The sequence below is a fragment of the Diabrotica virgifera genome, chromosome 8, assembly GCF_917563875.1.
Source record: "Diabrotica virgifera virgifera chromosome 8, PGI_DIABVI_V3a".
Lineage (NCBI taxonomy): Eukaryota > Metazoa > Arthropoda > Insecta > Coleoptera > Chrysomelidae > Diabrotica > Diabrotica virgifera.
In genome coordinates, this window is record NC_065450.1 from 482,178 (window position 1) to 503,992 (window position 21,815).

The 21,815-nt window shown below is 32.7% G+C and overlaps 1 protein-coding gene across 15 annotated transcripts in view; it reads right to left on the bottom strand.

The window, feature by feature from the left end:
* Positions 1 to 322: 322 nt before the first annotated feature.
* The window catches only part of LOC114337883 (prominin-1), a 940,102-nt gene continuing 918,609 nt past the window's right edge, over positions 323 to 21,815 (bottom strand). For all 15 annotated transcript variants that reach the window (XM_050658571.1, XM_050658567.1, XM_050658566.1 and 12 more), the window contains 2 exons: positions 4,024 to 4,080; positions 323 to 459 (listed from right to left, as the gene is read on the bottom strand). In XM_050658571.1, the coding sequence (XP_050514528.1) occupies positions 432 to 459; positions 4,024 to 4,080 (85 nt within the window). In that variant the 3' untranslated portion in view covers positions 323 to 431. The remainder of the gene's footprint in view (positions 460 to 4,023; positions 4,081 to 21,815) is intronic.

Below are 21,815 nucleotides of genomic sequence, written 5' to 3' on the forward strand. Positions count from 1 at the left end.
ATAACATATTGAAAAATAACTCTAATCGGACAAAAGCTTTAGAAAATTCGAGACATCAAAATTGGCCCATTTTTAAGGTGGTGCGTTAATTTCTTGAAGAAGTGTATATTATACAAAACAATTGTTATTAGAACTCTTTAGCGGCGTATTAGTATAATATAATTTATGGATTACAGGCAAAGGTCGACATGATTAACCAAAAAAGAAGATGAATCTGCTGATTTGTCTAGTGACATTATTGGGTGTGAATCCGTCTTTTGAGTTTACTCCTCCTATTTTAAAAACAGGGTATAGAAATACAAAAGGGTTATAAAAAATAACACACTTTTTAATTGTTATTTTATTTTAAGACATTTTTTAATTGCATTTACATTCAAAATTTCCTCAATATTTTCTTGATTCCTTAACGGCAGGAGAACAGTTTGTGATTTTTAAATCCAGCTTTTTGGAGTTGTCGATCTAGAATAAGACAAATTAAAATTATATATTTTATATGATTTTGATAATTTTATACTACATTGTTTATTTTTTAAACTAAGCCACTAATAAAAAATAAACCATTTGAAGTGACTTTCTAAGATAAAGAAGACGGGATATTTCTCATGTTAGTCCTGTCGCCAGTAGGGGTACAACGGCCTCCTTAATTCAGATGGACTTACTCAAGTTTTATTTATGTATTTTGACCCGTAGAACACGAATTTTTTGGGTAACAGTCGATCCGGATGTCGATAAGATTGTTACAAACAAAGAACTTGAGGTATCACATAACATCGATTTTTCGCAAAACAAAGCATTTTTTTGTATATTCTGAGTCATTCTAAGCAAAAAATGTTTTTACAAGTTTTTTCGGAGGATGCATAGTTTTCGACATAAACGAGGTTGAACTTTCAAAAAATCGAAAAATTGCAATTTTTGAACCCGAATAACTTTTGATTGAAAAATAAAATAGCAATTCTGCTTACTGCATTTGAAAGTTCAAGTCAAATTCTATCGGCTTTGATTATTTTCATTGCTAAAAAAATAATTTTTTTATTGTAAAACAAAGCTATAAACACATAGTGATTGAATGGTGTTTTCAATGCATTTCTAATTTGAAATCGAACGAGTAGGCGCGCATACAGAATTTCTACGTATATTACGTACATTAAAACGCATGCATTTGGCACGGGAAACACTATGTGTTTATAGCTTTGTTTGACAAATAAAAACTTAATTTTTAGCAGTGCAAATAATCAAAACCGATGTAATTTGACTTGAAGTTTCAAATGCAGTAAGCAGAATTGCTATTTTATTTTTTAATCAAAAGTTATTCCGGTTCAAACATTGCACTTTTTCGATTTTTTGAAAGTTCAACCGCCTTTATCTCGAAAACTATGCATCCTACGAAAAAACTTGTAAAACCATTTTTTGCTGAAAATCACCCAAAAAAATACAAAAAAATATGTTGTTTTGCGAAAAATCGCTGCTATGTAATTCCTCAAGTTCTTTGTTTATAACAATCTTATCGACATCCGGATCAACTGTTACCCAAAAAATTCGTGTTCTACGGGTCAAAATACATAAAAAAAACTTGGGTAAGTCCATCTGAATTAAGGAGGCCGTTGTACCCCTCCTGGCGACAGGACTATGTAATTTTAAAACAATTTAACCCAATTCACCTAGTCCGAAAAGGCCTTAAAGGAGCTAGAGCTCTTTAAAAATGGCCTCTTGTAATTAGATTTTCTAAAATACCCTCCGAAAGCTTCTTTTCAGAAAAATAAAAACTGGTACGCCAATTTATCTTACAGAAATAAATCGATTCCATGCGAATTTCTAGTACCGGTCATAGGCGTCCGTGTTGGGTAGGGAAACTGTTATTTTATCGCATAACTCTTGTGTCTCTAACTTTTAAGCATTTTGTCCACAATTATTAAATTATGAAGTATTCCAGTACTAAAAGTTACTTTTGCGTTAAGTTTACTTTCAAATACACCTTGTTTTTTGAAAATTTCTTTCAAATATTTTTCAAATCCAAAAAAACGAAAAATTTTTAAACCGACTTTTCTAGAAAACGGTGCAATCTACAGAGTTCAAGCGAGGGTACCATTTACAACTAGAATCCCTCACAATTTAATAATACAGCGTCAACAAAGCTTAAAACGCAAAGACAAAAAAGTTATGCAATAAGATAACCATTGCCCTACCCAAAACTGACGCCTACTACTATTACTAGAAATTCGAAATTGATGGAATGATTTATATTTTGAAGATAATAATACCAGTTTTTATTTTTTTAAAAAGAGGAATTTTGGAGATATGTATTAAAAAAAACTAATTACAAGACGCCATCTTAAAACAGCTTTAGCTCTCTTAGGAAACTTTTCGGACTAGGTGAAATGGGTTAAATTGTCTTAAAAATATCTGACGTAACTCCGGTTTTTGTTTGTTTTAAAACTGATGCACACTGATGCGCTCCTTGATTGAGTGCATGGTACGAAATTACATCAAACAATCTTTTCAGAGTCATCAGATTTCAGATTTTATTTATTAACATATGAATTGCTAACTGCAAAAATGTGACATCTGCATAAAAGCAAATTTTACAGGAGAAGGTAAAAACTAAATAATTATGTAACCAAATCTCTTAGAAACTGAAAACTTGGTATACATGTTCAATATAGCTTTATACATAATTCTGTAAATAAGTGATAAATAATTTTAATTATAATTGTATAATATTCACATTTTAATGTTGTGTATAAGTCCCCTTTTTGCAGTGAACTGTAATAAAAATAAAAATTATTAGGAATAATTCAATTAGATAAACACTACTTGCCAGAAAACACCTTTATTTGCCATTATCAACATGTAACTTAAAGAAAGTAATAGAAAATAGTCCATAGTAGTAATTATCAACTTGTTGAACAGTGGGTCATTCTGTAATTTCCCTCCAAAATGGGATATTGCCATCGTCGATTAATCTGAGCATTTTTCTAATGTTTTCAACTTTGGATGCCAATAATGGGCGTGTTTCAGAGTAAACTCGCGTTGTGAAGGCAAAACTGTCACTTCTTCGGCTATTTTTCATTATACTTCTGTTGTAAAAGTCCACTTTTTACAGTTAGAGAAATTTTAGCCGCATTTTCAATATACTTAGAATATACGCAGAAGTCCCCTTTTGTTGAGAACGATCTGTTTACGTGTATAGAACGCAAAAATAACAAAAAGTGAATTTATGAAAATTTGTTAGAAGTCCCCTTTTTGCAGTTAGCAGTTCATATGGTTCAGAAACCTGTACTCTAACAAAAAGTAATGAAAATATGTTAGAATGTTTCGAAAGAAAAGTACCAAGGTAAATCTATAGAGCGATGAATGATCATGTAGTATGGGGAACATAATCCTACTTCAAACTTTATAGAATATAGCAGGAACCAGATATCGTAAAATACATTAGGATAGGAAGTCTGAAATAGATAGGGCATGTCATATGGATGGAACTAACTGGCCCGGTTTGAAAAACGTTCCCTAATAAACCCATTGGTCAGACAAGAAGAGAGGAGGATCCTGAATAAGGCTCTTTAATAACAAAAAAATATGAGAAAAATAGGGATACGTGCAAAATGGAAGAAAGCGATTGATAGAAACAATTGACAGAAATTATTGAGGACTCGTACAGGGTTGTAAAGATAAAATGGTGGTGATAATGATAGTTTAATTAGAAGCAGAGGATTTAGGATTACAATACATATAAAACTGGAGACAAGATAGAAATACATATTGAAACAGTCCTAATAATGTTTATAGAGACACATTCAAAATGCTTAAAATCCAAAAGATGAAAACGACAACAAGTCAACGTCTGTTGTTGTTGGGAAACGCCAAAAATGAGCAGAATGAGGGGCAAATATTGGTCTAATCCATTTGCCCCTTGCCAAGTCCTGTTTACATAGGCTGATTATGGAAAAATTTTACAAGGAGTCAAAAAATTAACAAAATCTGGTTTTCCTGCAACACTCAAATTATATAAATAATGTGGAAACATACCCAACTTTCCAGCAGATTGGTTCCACCAATTTTAAGGATTCATGGTTACGTCTTCCTCTGCAAAATATAATTAATACTTATGTGAGTACTTGATTACAGTATGATTTAGTGAAATAATTAAATTTATGTAAAATGAAAATTGCACGGTTATTCATATTGTACATATTTCATTAATACAGAGTATTAAAAAATTAAAGTTAATATTTATATTATACTAAAAGGTCCAGTTTCACAAACAACAAATAAATCAATGAATAGTTATTCGTCGAATAAAATTTATTAGGTGTTTATACGAGTATTTTTATTTTGTTTAAATATAATTTTGATAATTTAAAGTTAAACTGGCGAATTTACATTCTAATGAATATTTACCGCGAGATTAAGTTGCCAATTTATTCGAAGAGTAAATAGTTATTTAATAAATAAACAAAATAAGTCTTATTTTACATTAGTAAAATGGAGAAATGTCTCTTTATTGGTCGAATAACTTTATTCATAGAATAAACTACTATTTGTTGTAGGTGAAACCAGCCATATAAAAGAAACAAAAACAAAAACAAAAATTAGGTCGCTACATATACGATACCGCAACCAGAAGACAAGGAATATAGGAAAAGGAAAAAACTACATAGATAGCCTGGAAATGGTATGAAACTTGAAGAGATAGAGGAGAGTATAATAATATGCTAACAACAGAAATAAGAAAACTGCGAGAACATCAAAGAGAGTGTAGAGCTGAAATGAAGGAACTCAGACAACAAAATCAAAAGCTAAAAGAGAAAAACAGATAAGGCAGATAAAAGTGGAAGAATTGGAATCTAAAATAGACAAAATAGAAAAGAACAATAACGAATTAATATAATACTAGAGGAAGAAAAAAACAACATATAGAAGACCAGAATGCAACACTAGAAAATATTCTTTTTCTCATGAGCATTTTTCAGTTTGCCATAGACTTTCCAACGCATTAAATTGTATTTGACAGATAAAAAGGCACGTGGGTGATTACTTTGGTAATTATTTTAGTTCTGAGATTATTCTAGTTGTCGAGAGATGGCGCTATAATCGAAAAAAAAAATTAATTATTTACGAATTATGTAATCTATCTACTAATTTAATCTGTACAATTTACAAGACTATACAAATCAAAGAAAATACCATTTTATAAATTCAATAAACACAATTGATTTGTTTTTATGCCAAATTTCAAATAAAATGTGACAACTGTCAGATTTAACTAAAATATCATATTAGAATAAATGTCATTAATGTATATTATCAGGGACTTACTGTTTTTTCTATCATTTGTGATGCACTGAAAAATGCTTATGAAAAAAAGCATATCAAAGATTTCTTAAACAATTCTCTAAAACGAGTGTAAGTTTAACTGTTAATAAAATTAAAATTAATGTCAAAAATAAAACTATTGGAACGAAACTTCTGGTAGCACCTTCGTGATTTCTAAAATTTGCAAACCAATGAGTTGCCGTAGCAAAGAAGGCCCCGGAAATCTAAATAGTTGTATGTCAGTTCCCGCCTGTCCAGCTGGTAAAATTTCAACGAAGATTAGTCCCCCATATTCAGAATGTTATATAAAAATTTAAACAATATAAATAAATACTTATTTTGTTGTAAAACGAAAACAAGAGCCGTCTTATTTTTTTTTAGTTCAAAGAGCGCCAAAAGCACCCTGATAACCTGATGGTATGGATGTCGTAGCGACATCTGCTAAAGACAAGTGTAAATTTTACGTTTAATAAAATTAAAAATATTACCAAAAATAAAACTATTGGTGCCAATCTTCTGGTAACACCTTCGTGGTGTCTAAAATTTGCAAACCAACGAATTGCCGGAGCAAAGAAGGGCAAGGAAGGTCTAAATAGTTGAATCTCATGTCCCGTCTGTCCAGCTGGTAAAATTCCAACGAAATTTAGTTATATATAATTATTATATATTTCGTTGTAAAATGAAAACAACAGCCATATTACCACTATGGTGTTACCAGAAGGTTTTTTTATTCCATTTTTTACGAGGTAATAAGCACAATGTAATATTTATGGTGACTATTGACGTGTGGCAGACATACCCATTAATATGCCGCTCTTAATGTTAGTGTACTAAATTATTATTGGTTCTGGGAAAACATAAATAAGCACTACACTTGTTTTTAGCTCACACTAGATCACTAGTCACTTTACGTTTTAACCTACGCACTGTATACGTCTGCATCAAGTTCCTTTTTAGTTGGTTTGGGTGTTCCCGCAATCGGTCCTTGTATTTTTTTATTCGATATGTAATTTCTTACTTTACATATTAAGTTACCTCTGCACCTCGATGTACGGCGTTGTTGGTGACATACCACGGTATATTTAAAATCATCCTTAGTATTTTGGATTGGAACCTTTGTATAATTTCTATATTAAAATTTGCGGCTGTTCCCCTAGTTCCCCACAGTTCTATCCCATAGGTCCAAATTGGCTTCAACACCGCTTTTTATAGGAGTAATTTATTTTGTGTTGATAACTGGGATTATTTTCCTATTAGTCAGTATATGTCTCTTACTTTATGGCCCATTTGTTTTTGTTTGGAAAATATGTGTTTTTTCCAGGTCAGTTTCCTATCCAGGTGAATCCCAAGCTACTTTATATCATCTTTCTGTGGTACTGGTTTGCGGTCAATACATACAGGTCGATAGGTTCCTCTACGGTTTGTAAATGTTATATGTGTCGACTTTTGCTTATTTGGTTTAATACTCCTTTTTTGTAACCATTTTTCGACTTCAGTTATGATATTTTGTAGTAGTTCTGATGCGATGTTTGGATTCTTGTTGGAGCATAAGATCGCAGAATCATCTGCAAATGTAGCTGTTTTTGTGGCAGGTGATGTTGGAAGGTCGGCAGTGTAGAGACATAATGGGACCCAGTACACTTCCCTGGGAAACACCCGCTGCTATGTGTTGGAGTTCTGATATATCATTGTAGTATTTGACCCTAAAGCGTCTATTTGTAAGGTATGACGTTGGTAGTGTGTAATAATTTAGAGGCAAACAACTCGTCAGCTTATAGAGCAACCCCTGGGATATACATTGTTAAATGCTTGTCCTATGTCTACGAAACAGGGCGGAGCAATATCTGGATGCTTTGAGGTCTTTATGGATTCTGTTTACTATTCGATGTACTTGTTGAATGGTATAATGTTTCTGCCTGAATCCAAATTGGTGAGTTGGAATTATTCCCATGTCTTCTAGGAGAGGTGTTAGTCTCTTTAATAAAAGTTTTTCGAATACTTTGGATAGCACTGGTAGTAGACTGATGGGCCGATATGATTCTACCCTTTCAGGTGGATGCCTTGTTTTAAAATGGGTGTTATTTCGGCTACTTTCCATTGTGGTGGGAAATAGCTGATTTTCATATTTGAATTGAATAATTGTGTTAGATATGTATATCCTATTTCCGGCAATTCTTGAAATATCAGTCCTGCGATTAGGTCGTACCTTGAGCTTTTTTAGGGTTGGTATTGAATCTTATTGTGGCCTTTATTTCACTTTTATTGAATCTTTTTTCTGGTAATTTTAGCTGGTATGATCCTTCAAGTGCTTTTTTTTATTGGTTCCTCTTCGTTGGGGTCAGTTGTTTCATCGGGAATGAACACAGTTCTTAGGTGGTTTGCAAATGTCTCTGCTTTTTCCTTTTGTGTTTTTAACCATCCGCCTTGCTCTTTTTTTAATGGTGGTATATTGTATTAGGTGTTTTTAATTTTCTAGTACACTTCCATAGGGAGTAGTTTGTTTGTTCAGTTGTATCTAGTTGTTTTATGTGTTCGCTGAATTGTAGATCCGTTTCTGTTGCTATCATTTCTTTTAGCTCCTTAAGAGCATTATTTAACTGCATTTTGTTTGTGGCGCTCTAGTTGCTTGCCACTGTTTTCTGAGTTTTCTTGTCTGGACTATTTTCTCTCTCATTGATATTAAAGTGTATTCACTCTTCATTTCATTGTTGTTGGGCGTTGTTGAGTCCCAGGCAGCTTGTTGTATAACTAAGTTTAGGTGTTCTACTCATTCTACTGCATGTTCGTTCTCCTCATTGTTCTTTAGGGAAACGTTTAGTTGTTGAAGTCGCTTCTCCACCTGTTGTTTAAAAATGTTCCAGTTTGTTTTTCGGTTGTGCAATACACATGCTTTTTTCCTGTGGGGAATTTTTGATATTATGTTTAATTTTATTAAAAGCAAAACTTAAACTTGTCATTAGCACATGTTGCTACGACATCCACACCATCAGGTTATGTCGTTGTGAATCGATGATGGCTGCCCGAATTTTGGTTGTTCAGAGAGAAACAAATATGCACTCTCTAAGGATATCCTTATAAGGATTGAAACCGGTCAATCTGATTTTAATTATAATGCCCTAAAAATTAAGACAAATATACAGAGCGAATGGAAATGGGAAGTTACACTAATAACCCAAAGTGGTCGATGCTATTATGAATAAAATAAATTTTTAAAAATGGGAAATAAAGTCTGCTTAATTGAGTTTTTAAACGCAAAACACAAAGAGGCAATAATGAAAAAAAAAAATAAACTGAGAGAAAACGAGAGAAAAGAAATATATTTTAACGATGACATGGACAAAACGGAACGTATGATACAGAGAAAGATCAGAACGAAGGCAAAAAAGCTAAATTGGAAGGAAACAATATCAAGGTAGGATTTCAAAAAATAAAAATAAATAAAATATATAATAGGTATCGATATCGAATATAAATAGTAGGGTAGGCCGATTTGTATACGAAATTCAAAAATATTTTAATTTCAGATTTTGCAATCCAAAAAACATGTGGAGTAGGAAAACATTTTTTTTTGTCAAAATAAATTTTTTCATATCTTGCTGTTTTGAACTGCCACAAGGTCACTAAAATTTTGATTTTAAAATTTTACTAGTTTTACAACTTGCATATCCGAAAATGTTATAATAGGTACATAGAATCAAACAAATGTTAATTATTCATGTTTTTATTTTTAATATTTTAACTGCCACAACGTAATTTACATTAATATTTAAAAAAAATCATTGAATCATTAAAAATAAATTTTATGCTTAAATTAAATAAACAAACAACTATTCTTACTACTTATAATCTTTTTTTGACCTAAAAGAAGTCATAATTCGGTGTGATCCCAGTTTGGTTCTGATCAAACCATCTCTGCTATCAGCACCACAAACTTTTGCTGAAGCTTCTGTCACAAGTTTAATCATGCGTTCAACGGCTTGCGTGTGAGACGGATATAACTTAAGCTCCGATAACAGTCTGATGTCTCCGGATTAACCACAATTTCCTGTAAAGTTTCATTCGAACTTCCAATTGTTAATGGTGGTTCAGTTAAGGGTATTGTACTCCAACTTATGATATCGATATAATCCATAGCGTTCATATTAAGCACAGGTGGTACCTCAAATGTTCGTAGTCGCTGGTTTATGTTACTTGTTCGAGCTTTAAAAATACGGCGCAAAGCAAGCTCTCTAATATGTTTTCTTGGATCTGCTAACATTCCAAGTAGCATATTTTCTGGATGTGCAAAAAAACTATTTCGCGATAGAACTGGATCCATTACATCCTTTAGGGGTTGTGGTAAATACCTAGATAACTGAATCATTTTCCAAAAATTAAAGGCTCCATGTAGGCAGGACGGTCTGGTTTTTATAAGGAACCATACTGGAGCATACACTTTTAAAATAAAGGTTGCTAAGGTAATCAAATTATCTGATGGGGTTAGCCAATGTTAACCAGCGGGAATGCACTATTTTACCTGGGCATCTTTTAGAAAGTTTATTGTCAATACTTCCCTCTGAGATTGCAACACACATGTCAAGAATATATAATATTGTTGATCTGTACTTAAATCAGACCTATCCACATTCTCCTGTACATATGATTCAATTACACTGAACTTAACAACAGGTAGATTTTCACATCCAATGAGTGCTTGTCCTATAGGTCCGTTGAAGTGACGAGGTCCAGTTGTACTACCATAAAGGAAATCCATAAAGTGTCGCAAAGGTAATTCATTACAGTGCAGCTGGCAAATAAGCCACTGAAACGGACGATTTAAATGTTTTTCTAATTGCACAATAACACCATTAAACTTTCCAACATTAACATTCGTCCCATCACACCCTATTACTCTTAAGACATCTGTGGATACGTCAGAGTCATCAAAATATTTTAAAATGCTTTTTAAAATGTTCACAGCAATACCAGAATCAGGAGTAACATGCGCCAGATAAGTCGACTCAGGCATTTTTAAGATTGTAATATGTTCTCGAATTAACTTTCGACGATTATCTTCCATTTTTAACGTATTATCCTTGCGACGATCGAAAAAAAGCCACGTAACTGTGAAGAATCGTCCATTTCAAGACGGGCACGTTTTTTTGTTCTAGCACGACGAATTTTGTTCTTATCTATAATGTTGCTATTCTGCCGGGCTAAGCCCAAAGGCGGTAACTGATTTTTTATCGAAAATGAGATTTTTGTATTTTTAGGAAGAATAGGGTATTTAGTATACATTTATAAAGTCTTTGGAGTTATAAAAGCATTATATTTTAAATGAAATTGCAATTTTGTTAGCGGTATCTACACTTTTCAGTTAAAATACTAAGCCATTTGGCGGTAAATGTTAAATACTATGGCGTTTTGACCGTATCTGCTACAGTTGCCGTCCATATACCTTAGCATATTGCACTTACCGCTAATCTACTTTAAATAATGCTACGCCTACATTTAGAAACCGCCAAATCGCCTTAGTATTACGAAGTAAATTCGGCCTAACTTTACAAGGTTAAATTATTGTGTTAGTTAAAACAGTTGTGTTAGTAAAAGAAATAATTAGCGAGGATGATGAGAACTTTTCGAGATTATTATATCTATTGAAATGTATTTTCATTTTTGTTTATAATGTTTCAAGGATTAACCAATTATGTTGTCCTAAACAATATGACTCTGCTCCAAGTGGATGATTAATATTTTGAATTAGGCAGTAAGCGATCTTCACATTTAAAAATATTCCTTTTTTTAAATTAGGTTTTAAAAACTTAATAATATATCCACACGCTGTCCACAAGCATTTTTAGAAAAAGAGACTTAAAATATTTTGTTTTTTTTTTAGAAAATCAAGTAAAGTCGAGTAAGAGTTGTGAAACACGAGGTGAAACCACTGAAGACAATATTATAGAAAGAGGACAATTTATTGTAAAGTAATTACAAGAGGGGGGAAAAATATATGTTCAGCCTGTACAGGCGCAAGGTTTGTTTCATACTTAAAGTTTTCTGTAATTAACGCTTTGTTGGTCGTACATGGGATTAGCAGTCCCATTGATTGCATTTTTTTTGTTTAAATACAAGCTATTATCATTGTTTAACTAGACAATATCTAGTAGTCTAGTTATACAATGCTATTATAATTAGGTAAAAGACAATGTGATCATATTTTAATCATAACATATAACTAGTTTGTGCAATACAACTAATAAAATGTTAAAATTTGCCCTAATTACATTAAGTAATGGTATTTTAATACCCAACATGATATTGTGAAATACCCAATAATATAACAATGCATAATAATATAAGGATAGGTGCCGGCTATCATAAAAATATTAAAGCTCTATAATAACATGTAAATAAATAGCGAACCTTTGTTGCTAAGAATATAATAACTGAAAATATAAAGTGAAAAGTATGGTTTACAATCACATTCACAGTTCAAGAATTCTTTAAAACGCTTAACATCAGCAGATAACAATCAGAAGGGATTCTGTTTTTTCCTAGTATAAGTACAGTTTCGCCTAAATTATTAGACGCACTATAAAAGATTTTATAAAAAATGGTAATTATGAGGTAATACCATTGTAATACTAAATAGGTTTTTCGGTATGTACCAGACACAAGGTATGTTGTTCGGTTGTCTATTTAATTGTCTAGATTGAATCACAAATGGACAAATGGAACATTATTATTAATGAACCAATATGTATTTATTGACTCTTGAAAGAAAACAGATATAACGACAACTAAATATTGTCAATTTGTTGTTGTCATATCGTGGCTCAACAAAATAATAACATTTAATAGTACTTTAAATCTTTCAATTTAATAAACTTTAATACACAGAAAAGCTTTTTATTTCATATCAATCACAACTGTAAACCACATACCGCTAATAGGCTTAGTATTATAGTAAGTTTTGATAAAACGTTTTAGCGGTATCTACCTCTTTTTATATAAAACTTTGTTTTAAAATATAATTAAGGGTTCCCTTGATAAACTGGGGCATATATCCATGCATTAAATCTATTAGCTAGTCCATAAATCCCCAACGGGCCAAAATTGTAGTATTCAATTTTGAAATCGATTTTGCCACCATTTTTTCTAATGTTAGTTACCGCCTTTGGGCCTAGCACGGCAGTATTATCTTCCATATTTATAATACCGACGTCTTGTAGTACTGCTGAAGCGACTGCAGCACCAGCTCGATCAGAAATACCAAAACGATCGAGTGTTCTTGCAAGCACAGGTAATTGTAACACATTATAGGAAGCTAATGATTTTTTCTGCACAGTAGAAGTTTCTGCAGAACTGATCGATTCATGTGTAAGTGTTTCCGTCGCTATTCTTTTCTGCCGAGATCGATTTTTCGGTAAGTGAACAACATTCTCATTTAATTGTTTTTGAATTTGCAATAAATTTTTCTCCTCTCGGTTCTGTAACTTTTTGGACATTGTTATATCTATGGCCAAGAACGGTCCTGGTAGGCAAATTTTGAGGTTGATTAACGTCTGTTCCGTGAATAATCCAATTTCCATTGGAATTACGAATAGATAAATCGCCAAGTTAACACAGTGTGTAAATAAAAGTACAAGTGCACTAGTGAGTGAAAATAAATCGTCCAAAGCATCGAAAAAGTAAGATCTCTCCATTATTTACTGTAAACAGGTATTTTAGATGCCAATAATTATTCGAACAATATAAATACATAAAATAAAACCACTGATAAGAAATTCAAGTTTTGATGGGTCAAACAGACTTGATTTATTTTCGCAGTGCAGAGTCGGACTTATCAAATAAATCTAAAATAGTGCGAGAATTAAAAATCAATAATTTTAATTTTTACGGTGATTACGAACTGGCTTAAAGTTAATTTCTAAATTAAGTTTATAGATTGTGTCTAATATAGGTTTATTTTTTAAACTAACCTTATATTTTATATTGTATTCTATACAGATTTTTCTAATTGTAACATTTAGCGGGGCACTTTTAGAAAATGGAAAGAAAGGATAATGACACAGGAAGTGAAACCGATGACGAAACGAAACGCAAAAGAGAAAACTTGGATGATTGTTTTAATAGAAGTAAAATTACAAAACGGTCACCAAGCAAAGCAGGCAACGAAAAAAATGAAGACATGGAAAATGTTATGATTACGATGATGAGAGAGCTCATGAATAAAAATGATGAAATGCTTCAGGAAATAAAACAAATAAGAAAAGAACAACAACAAACCAATAAAGAGTTAATGGATGTAAAAGTAGAGAATCAAAAACTAAAAAAAGAAGTAAAATTGCTACATGAAAGAATGGAGCAACTGGAGAAATTTACCAAAAAGAAAAGCTTGATCGTAACTGGGTTGAAAGTACAAACAAATGATGATAAGAAATTAAAAGAAGAAATGGAAAATTTCATAGCCCAAGAGTTGCAAACACAAATAAAACTAAGAAGTGCAACAAAAATAGGAGAAACAGTATGCGCGATAGAGACAGAAACTTTCACGGATAAAATGGAAATCTTAAACAAGAAAAGTAAACTAAAACAGCATAAAGACCGTATCTATATAAACAACGATTTGACATCGAAAGAAAAAGAAATACAAAAGGAAATAACTAAAATAGCAAAGGAAGAAAGAAGCAAAGGTAAGCAAACGAAAATCGGCTACAAGAAATTAATAGTAAATGGCAAAATCTGGATATGGGACGAGGAGAGAGAACAGCTGATAGAAAATTCAAAAAACTAATAAACGAAGAACAGCGGCTGAAATATGGTATTGACATGGCAAAAAAAGGAATAACGACTTTGGAAAATGAGGGAAAAAACGATACAAATAAAGAAAAACATGAGGAAATAATAAAAATTGGAACCTGGAATGTACGAAGTACGTACGAAGAGGGTGCCTTAAAAAATTTAGATAATATTATGGAGAATTACAAAGTAGACATCCTGGCCTTACAAGAAACAAAACAGTTGGGAACTGAAATAGTCAAAATAGGAAAAAGAACCTTTTTTAAGAGTGGCGGGACAAACAGATATTTTGGAGTTGGATTTATGGTGACAGAAAAAATAAGTAAATTAGTTATAGACTTCCAAGCAATATCAGATAGAATATGTTATTTAAGAATAAGAGGAAAGTACAGAAAAATTAGCATCATTAATGCACATGCCCCCACTGAAGAAAAAGACCTAGAAACCAAGACAGAGTTCTATGAGAAGCTAAGTAATTTGATGGATAAAATTCAGAAATATGACATAAAGATAATCGTAGGAGATATGAATGCCAAAATAGGAAGAGAAGAGATTTACAGAAGTATAACGGGTGGAAAAAGTTTGCATAAGGAATCAAATGAAAATGGGAAAAAATTAATTGAATTTGCAACAGAAAATAAAATGAAAATTGTAAGCACAAGATTTGACCATAAGGATATTCATAAGATAACTTGGATATCTCCAGATGGAAGGACAAAAAACCAGATAGACCACGTATTAATAGAAAGTAAACATATCAGAGCAATTACCGATTCCAGAAGCTACAGAGGGGCAGATACCAATAGCGATCATATTCTAACGATAGCCAAACTTAAACAAGAGCTGCCAAGAAACCCAAGAACAGCAAAAGAAAGATTAACATACAAGATAGAATTACTTAAAGAAGAAAAAACGGCAAACAAATTTGTGGCAGAGATAAATAAAAGACTTCGTTACCCCACCGCAGAAGATATTGATGAAGAATGGAGGAATATACAGATAGCGATGACAGAAGCAACGGAACTATGTCTAGGAAAAGTACAAGCAGAGAAACGAAGAGACTGGTTTGACGAGGATTGTAAAATAGCATTGATACGTAGAAATAAAGCAAAAATAGAAAAAGACAAAAATAATACACAGGATACTACAGAAAAATTTAAAATGGCAAGAAGAGAAGTAAAACAAATCTGCAGAAAAAAGAAAAGAGAACATCTTGACAAACAGTTGAAAACAATAGAAGAATCATACGTAAACAAGGAAATAAGAAATTTCTACCAAGAAGTAAAAAAATCTCGAGGAACTGCAAAGAGTAAAACAAGTTATTGTAGAGGTAAAGACGGTGTGCTTTTAGGAGAAACAACAGAAAAATTGAACAGATGGGCGGAGTATTTTGAAGAACTATTAAATGAAAATAAACAAGCAGAACCCCAGGAAATAAAACAACATGAACAGGATAACACAGAACAACAACGTGAAGAAGAACCTACACTACAAGAAGTAAAAGAAGCAATATTGAAGCAAAAAAATAACAAAAGCGCAGGAGAAAGCGGAATTCCGGCAGAGATTTTTAAAGTAGGAGGAGAAAAGCTGCAAGAAAAAATTTTCCGACTAATATTAACAGTCTGGCAAAAAGAGGAAATGCCGCAACAATGGAACAATGCACTCATCTGTCCAATCTACAAAAAAGGTGATGAAACAAGTTGCGAAAATTATAGAGGAATATCGCTATTAGAAGTGGCCTATAAAATACTTGCAAAAATCATCCGAAATAGATTGCAAAAGGAGGTAAATAAGATCATTGGAGAATACCAAGGAGGTTTTAGACCAGGAAGATCAACAACAGATCAAATATGTTTATTAAAACTAATACAGAACAACAGCTACGAACAAAATTTGGGACTACACATGTTGTTCATTGACTTTAAACAGGCTTACGACTCAGTAGACCGAGATATGCTATATGAAGCAATGAGATCCTTGGGTATTTCAGGAAAGCTGGTTAAATTAGTGAGAATGACGCTCAACAATACAAAAAACAGGATAACACTGGAAGGAAATTTTTCAAGACAATTCACAGTAAATAAAGGACTGAAACAGGGTGACCCTCTATCTACAGACTTATTTAACTTGGTACTAGAACACATAGTAAGAAGGATAAAAATTAATACAAGCGGTACCATATTTAACAACAGACAGCAGTTTATAGCTTACGCTGATGATCTAGTCATCCTAACAAGAACAAAGGAACATCTCCAAAAAATATTCCAAAAGTTCGAAGCGGAAGCAAAAAGGTATGGATTAAGAATCAACCAAGGAAAAACACAATACATGGTAATGAAAGGAGATATAAATAAAGAGGATAACTATATAAAAATGAAAGGAGAAGGAGATGAATATAAATTTAAGGAAGTAGCAGAATTCGAATACCTGGGAGTGACTGTAACCAGTACTGGAAGGGAAGAAAAAGAAATAGATAAAAGATTATTGAAGGGAAGTCGAGTTGTGGGTGCCTTAAACACGATATTAAAAGCAAAAAATGTATCAATAAACGCGAAAATCAGAATGTATGAAACGATAATACGGCCCACAGTGTTGTATGCGAGCGAAACGTGGGTAATGAATCAACAAGAGGAGAAGAAGATACAGATATGGGAAAGGAAGATCCTGAGAAAAATTTTTGGAGGTATACAGATAGCGGAGAAAACCTGGAGGAGACGAACAAATGAAGAAGTAATGAGGATGTATGGGAGACCAAAAATAACGACAAAAATACGAGCCCAAAGAGTTAGATGGCTGGGACATATTACTCGAATGCCAGAAACTAGAAACGTCAAACGAATATTGAATGACAGAGCATTGGGAAAAAGGAGACGAGGTCGACCAAGGAAGAGATGGTTAGAGGCTGCAGAGAGGGATTTGGAAGAAATCGGGGTGAAGGACTGGAGAAAGAGTGCAGAGGACCGAACAGAATGGAGAAATATTATCCAGAATTTAGAAGCCGTAGGCCTATAAGGCCTGTTAGCGCTGTTATATATATATATATATATATATATATATATATATATATATATATATATATATATATATATATATATATATATATATATATATATATATATATATATATATATATCTATGGCACCAATTACCATTCGTTTTTGAGTTCTTTGGTCTTCTAAAAATGGTCGTTCGGCTGCTGGCACTTTAAATACTTTATCGTAAGAACAATTATTTAAATCTAGACATTTACAAGCAGCCACATCAAATAGTACTTTGGATTGTGTTCTGAAATCATTTAACTGTTTTTTATACCTTGCAACACCACTGCGTTGTTTATAAGGTTTTAGTAAATTTCTAATTTTAAGACGATAACTTGTTATTCGCTTTATAATACTGCACTGCTGAACGGTTGGAATTAAAGCACGACTCCAAATTTCCTGAATTTTCTTTGCTACAGTTTGACTTGTCTCAGTTGCGGTTTGTTGTGGATTTGTTGCAATCGGTTTTAATTCATGTTCAACATAGTTGAAGTAAGTGTTCATAGCTTCATATGTTGGTAAAACTGTTTCGTTTATAATATTGGACGCTCCAAATATAGGACACTTTAACTCACTTCTGGTGTTACGCGCCATTTTATCGGTAAACATAAACATATAAACAAACTTATATTACGACGTAAAAGATCAAGAGATACGACGACTAATACGACTGTATGCCGTGGTTGTTAGTCGAAAACTGATTCATTCCCAAATGAAAGAATACCTCTTTGTCTCAAATCGATAAAACATTACGATCGGTCCGAAAACATCGGACAGCCAAATCAGTGACGTCGCTTCACGTAATGATCGCCTAATATAGTTTTAACATAATGTCCTTGTGGCAGTTGAAATATTAAAAATATACAAAAACTTTATTGAAAAAAACTTTTAGTTTTAATTATTTAACAATGTGGTAAAATGCAAAATTTAATATTTTTAATATAAAAATTTAGATTTTTGACATTTATGTGGCAGTTCAAAATAATTTTCTTTTTATTAATATTTAATATCAAAAATTTTGTTTTTATACACTTCAAATTTTTTTCAATTGCATTTTACCATTTTAGTAATTTCGAAAATTCGGCCCACCCTAATAAATAGGAAACTTGAAAAAAAAAGCAAAACAGAAACCAAAAACAAATTAAAAAACAAAAAAATTAAAACCTAGTTGAGTATGGAATGTAAAAGATACATATGAAACGGGAAAATTTAAATAATTAATTAGAGAAATAGAAGCATGAGAGAATCTCTAGGAGTAGTCAAACCGAAAGAAAATATTTACCACAACACAATAAAAGTAAAAGCGTTGATTGATAAAATATACTCTGTATATTTATCACTCAACGGTAAAGGTAGATGACTTGTTGCAACTGGTAGTCCTGGATCCCGCGTACCAAAAAAAGTTGATTAATGGCAAGCTGAAAATTTGTTAATAGATGAACGGTGTCTAGTCGGAAAAACTTTGATGTATGGGAACACTGGAACAGGGGAAGTTTTATTTTTGGAAGGTGATTTCTAATTGTGGAACGTGTCATCCTGACAAGTTTATGATTGTGAAAACTAGCGGGTTGTTTTAAGTAAATTCAATAGCAAACTTTATATATAATATATGAAAAAATGTTTGTCCGACAAATATGCTGGTCATTTAATAAGTTCGACACATGGAACATGTCAAATGACAGGAATTATGTTGGTGGTAAGAAGCAGTCTGATTTTTGCATGACAGTTTAATGAAAGGGTGACGTTCGCAACCTGTAACCTGTTCCACAATAGGGAACTTGCAAAAATTTTTAAATATTAAAATGATACTAAAAAACATAAGGTAACATGACCTTAAAACGCTTGCATGCGAAAAAAACAAATATTTTTAACCTGTACGCTAATTACGACGTTTTGAAAAGGCTATAAAATTCAAATATCTTAGGAGTCTCTTGAACGTCCTTCTATTGGTTCGACGTCACCGGCCACGGTGAACCGGCGGAACCAACGCGATTAAGGTAGGTATCACGGGTATATTACATTTTATTCGTCTTTAATGGAAAATTCCTATGTAGTATTTATGTGCATCTTATATATTGTAATAAGTAGTTCCCGAATCAGCTTAGTTTTAAACTGAAATTGATAAAGTTGAGTGCTACTTTGTAAAGAGTTTAAAACGCATAATATGACGGACGAGGGTTTTTTAAAAGGTCAATCTGACTAACTTACCTACCGTTGATGTCTTCATCGTGGCAACTTTTATAAAAAGTAGTAAAAGCTATTCTATTGGAGAAATGCGTGGTGTCAAGGCAAATAAGTAAGAGTTATTAATAAGCATGTTTAAACCGTTTATAACAATATTTTGGTACCATTATATTATAGTACTTATACGGTTTACCCCGTGGGTTTGATCTACCTAACTCTAATCGAAGGATTTCGTATATCCTGGAAAAGATTACGGTGTAATTTGCATTATAATAAAGATTATATTTTATTGTAATGTTTATTAGTACCTACTGGAGCCTTTTATTATTGTGTTCAAAGCCTTCTGAGAAAAGATTATGGTGATTAGCAGCAACAAAATTCCTCTTTACAAAGTTAATAATACGCATAAATAAGAAGAATCATTATTGTAATTTTACAAGTTAATATCTTTATCAACTCAGCTTATACTTACACCGCATCCCTCGGTAGACCGCAAGCTATAGTAGAAACCCGACTGTAGACCGCATACTATAGTAGCACCAATACTTTTTAGTTACCCTTACTTTTATTACTAAAAGTTTTGTTTATTTTTAAGTTACTTGTTTCTTCTTTGTTCTTCAACACAAGAAACGAACAAAGTAATTTCATAAAAAAGGACTTTTTGATACATGTCAACAGAGATAAAATGTTAATATTTTGCCTGTCACAGAAAAAATCATTTTTGCCACAGAGTAAAATAAGATATTTCAACTATATTATTTATCTATGGGCAAACTGCATTAAATGCAATGGCCCACCCCGAACGGACAAACGGTACGAGTGGCCTGTGACGTCAGACCACAGGTCTCGCTTTTGAAGTTGTTTAAAACGGAAATTTTAGGCGCGGGATTAGATGTTATACGTACACTATTCATTGTTAAGACGTAATATTTTGAATATAACATTTTAAAACATAAATTAAAAATTTTACGCAAAAAAAATTTTTAGTGCAAGTTCCCTATTAAAACTTCCCCTGTTCCAGTGTTCCCGTACATCAATGTATGTCCGACTAGACACCGTTAAGCTAATAACAAATTTCCAGCTTGTTATAATATACTTTTTTTTAGTACGCGGGATCAAGGCCTATGGGTATGATTTTGGTAAATGCATCATATTTCATCAGTTTTGCTAATTACTATTTCTTCTGTTTTTTAACTATTCATTGTCACTTCCATTGCTTCACCTTTTTTTTGGATTGAGGTGGAACGCTCTTAGCAGACTAGGGCAGGTGTCCCTAGTACTACTCGGACAGGAGGGGAGAACATGCTGGGTCCCACAGACCAGAGTATGGTTCATGCGTCCCGCGTGCCCCCCATAACCATCCGCCTACCAACTAAAACCACCCTCTCTTGCGACCCGGAACATCCCTCGACGTGTTCATTAGTGAACGATACATAGGGATATTCCGCGCGGTCTGTAAGTAGGTCCCAAGAAAATTTGCATAAGCCCTGCTATGCTATCCTCACCTTCCTAAGAGAGGATAGGAGGATAAGGCAGTGGCGGCCGGTCAGGGTCAGCAGGGTCGGCAGTGCCGACCCACACATTTATAGATATAATTTTTTTTAATATTTGTATCTGTGAAGTAAAAAAATTTGTCAGATAATACAGACTAAATTTTATTCATGGTTTTTAAAAGGATTTGATCAATCCGAACGTTAAGTGATCCCTGCGCATAACAGACTTCTCAAAAAATGAATGATCCGAGCCATTCATCTGACTTTTCGGCTAGCCGTACCCAACGCTTGACGATTTACGCGTAAAACTCAAAGAAATAACAAGTCGATGAGCAAGCGAAAGCGAAAATACACACATTCTCTCCGTGGGCATTGGGCTGGGCATTAAGCGGCCAGGTACGGCACATTTAAATCTGCCGGTCGGTGTTTCATTTGGAGCATCGCATCGGCAGAAATTGTCAAAAATAATCACGCCGTTTTACGTCGTTTGATATCGTAATTTTTTTAAGTTGTCAGGAATTATCATTTAGTGGACATGATGGATCGAAGCATTTGTTAAAAATCAAAGTAATTATAGAGAATTATTAAAATTGTTTTAGAAATATCTACTTTCTAATTCGAAGTGTATTCGTAATACAGAATGAACTAATACATAATATAATCAAATAGTTACATTTTGAATAACGTTATTGAATCTGAGATTTATAAAACCATTTGCTTTTCGCTGGAAGTAGATGAAACTTCTGATTATCATATCATTCACAATTGTCAATTATTGTTGTTCGATACGCGTAACGTGGTAATATTTATGAGAGGTTTTTAGGTTTTAGAGACGTGAGTAAAAGCAAAAAGGCAGAATATATTTTTGGTGTTTTAAATAAAAGATTAAAATTTTTTATATGAAAAATATATTGGTAGGGCAAACTGGGGCAATCTTATGACGGCGTTACTGTGATGTGTGGTGAATTGAATGGTCTCCAGGCAAAAGTTAAAACTCTTGCATCACAAG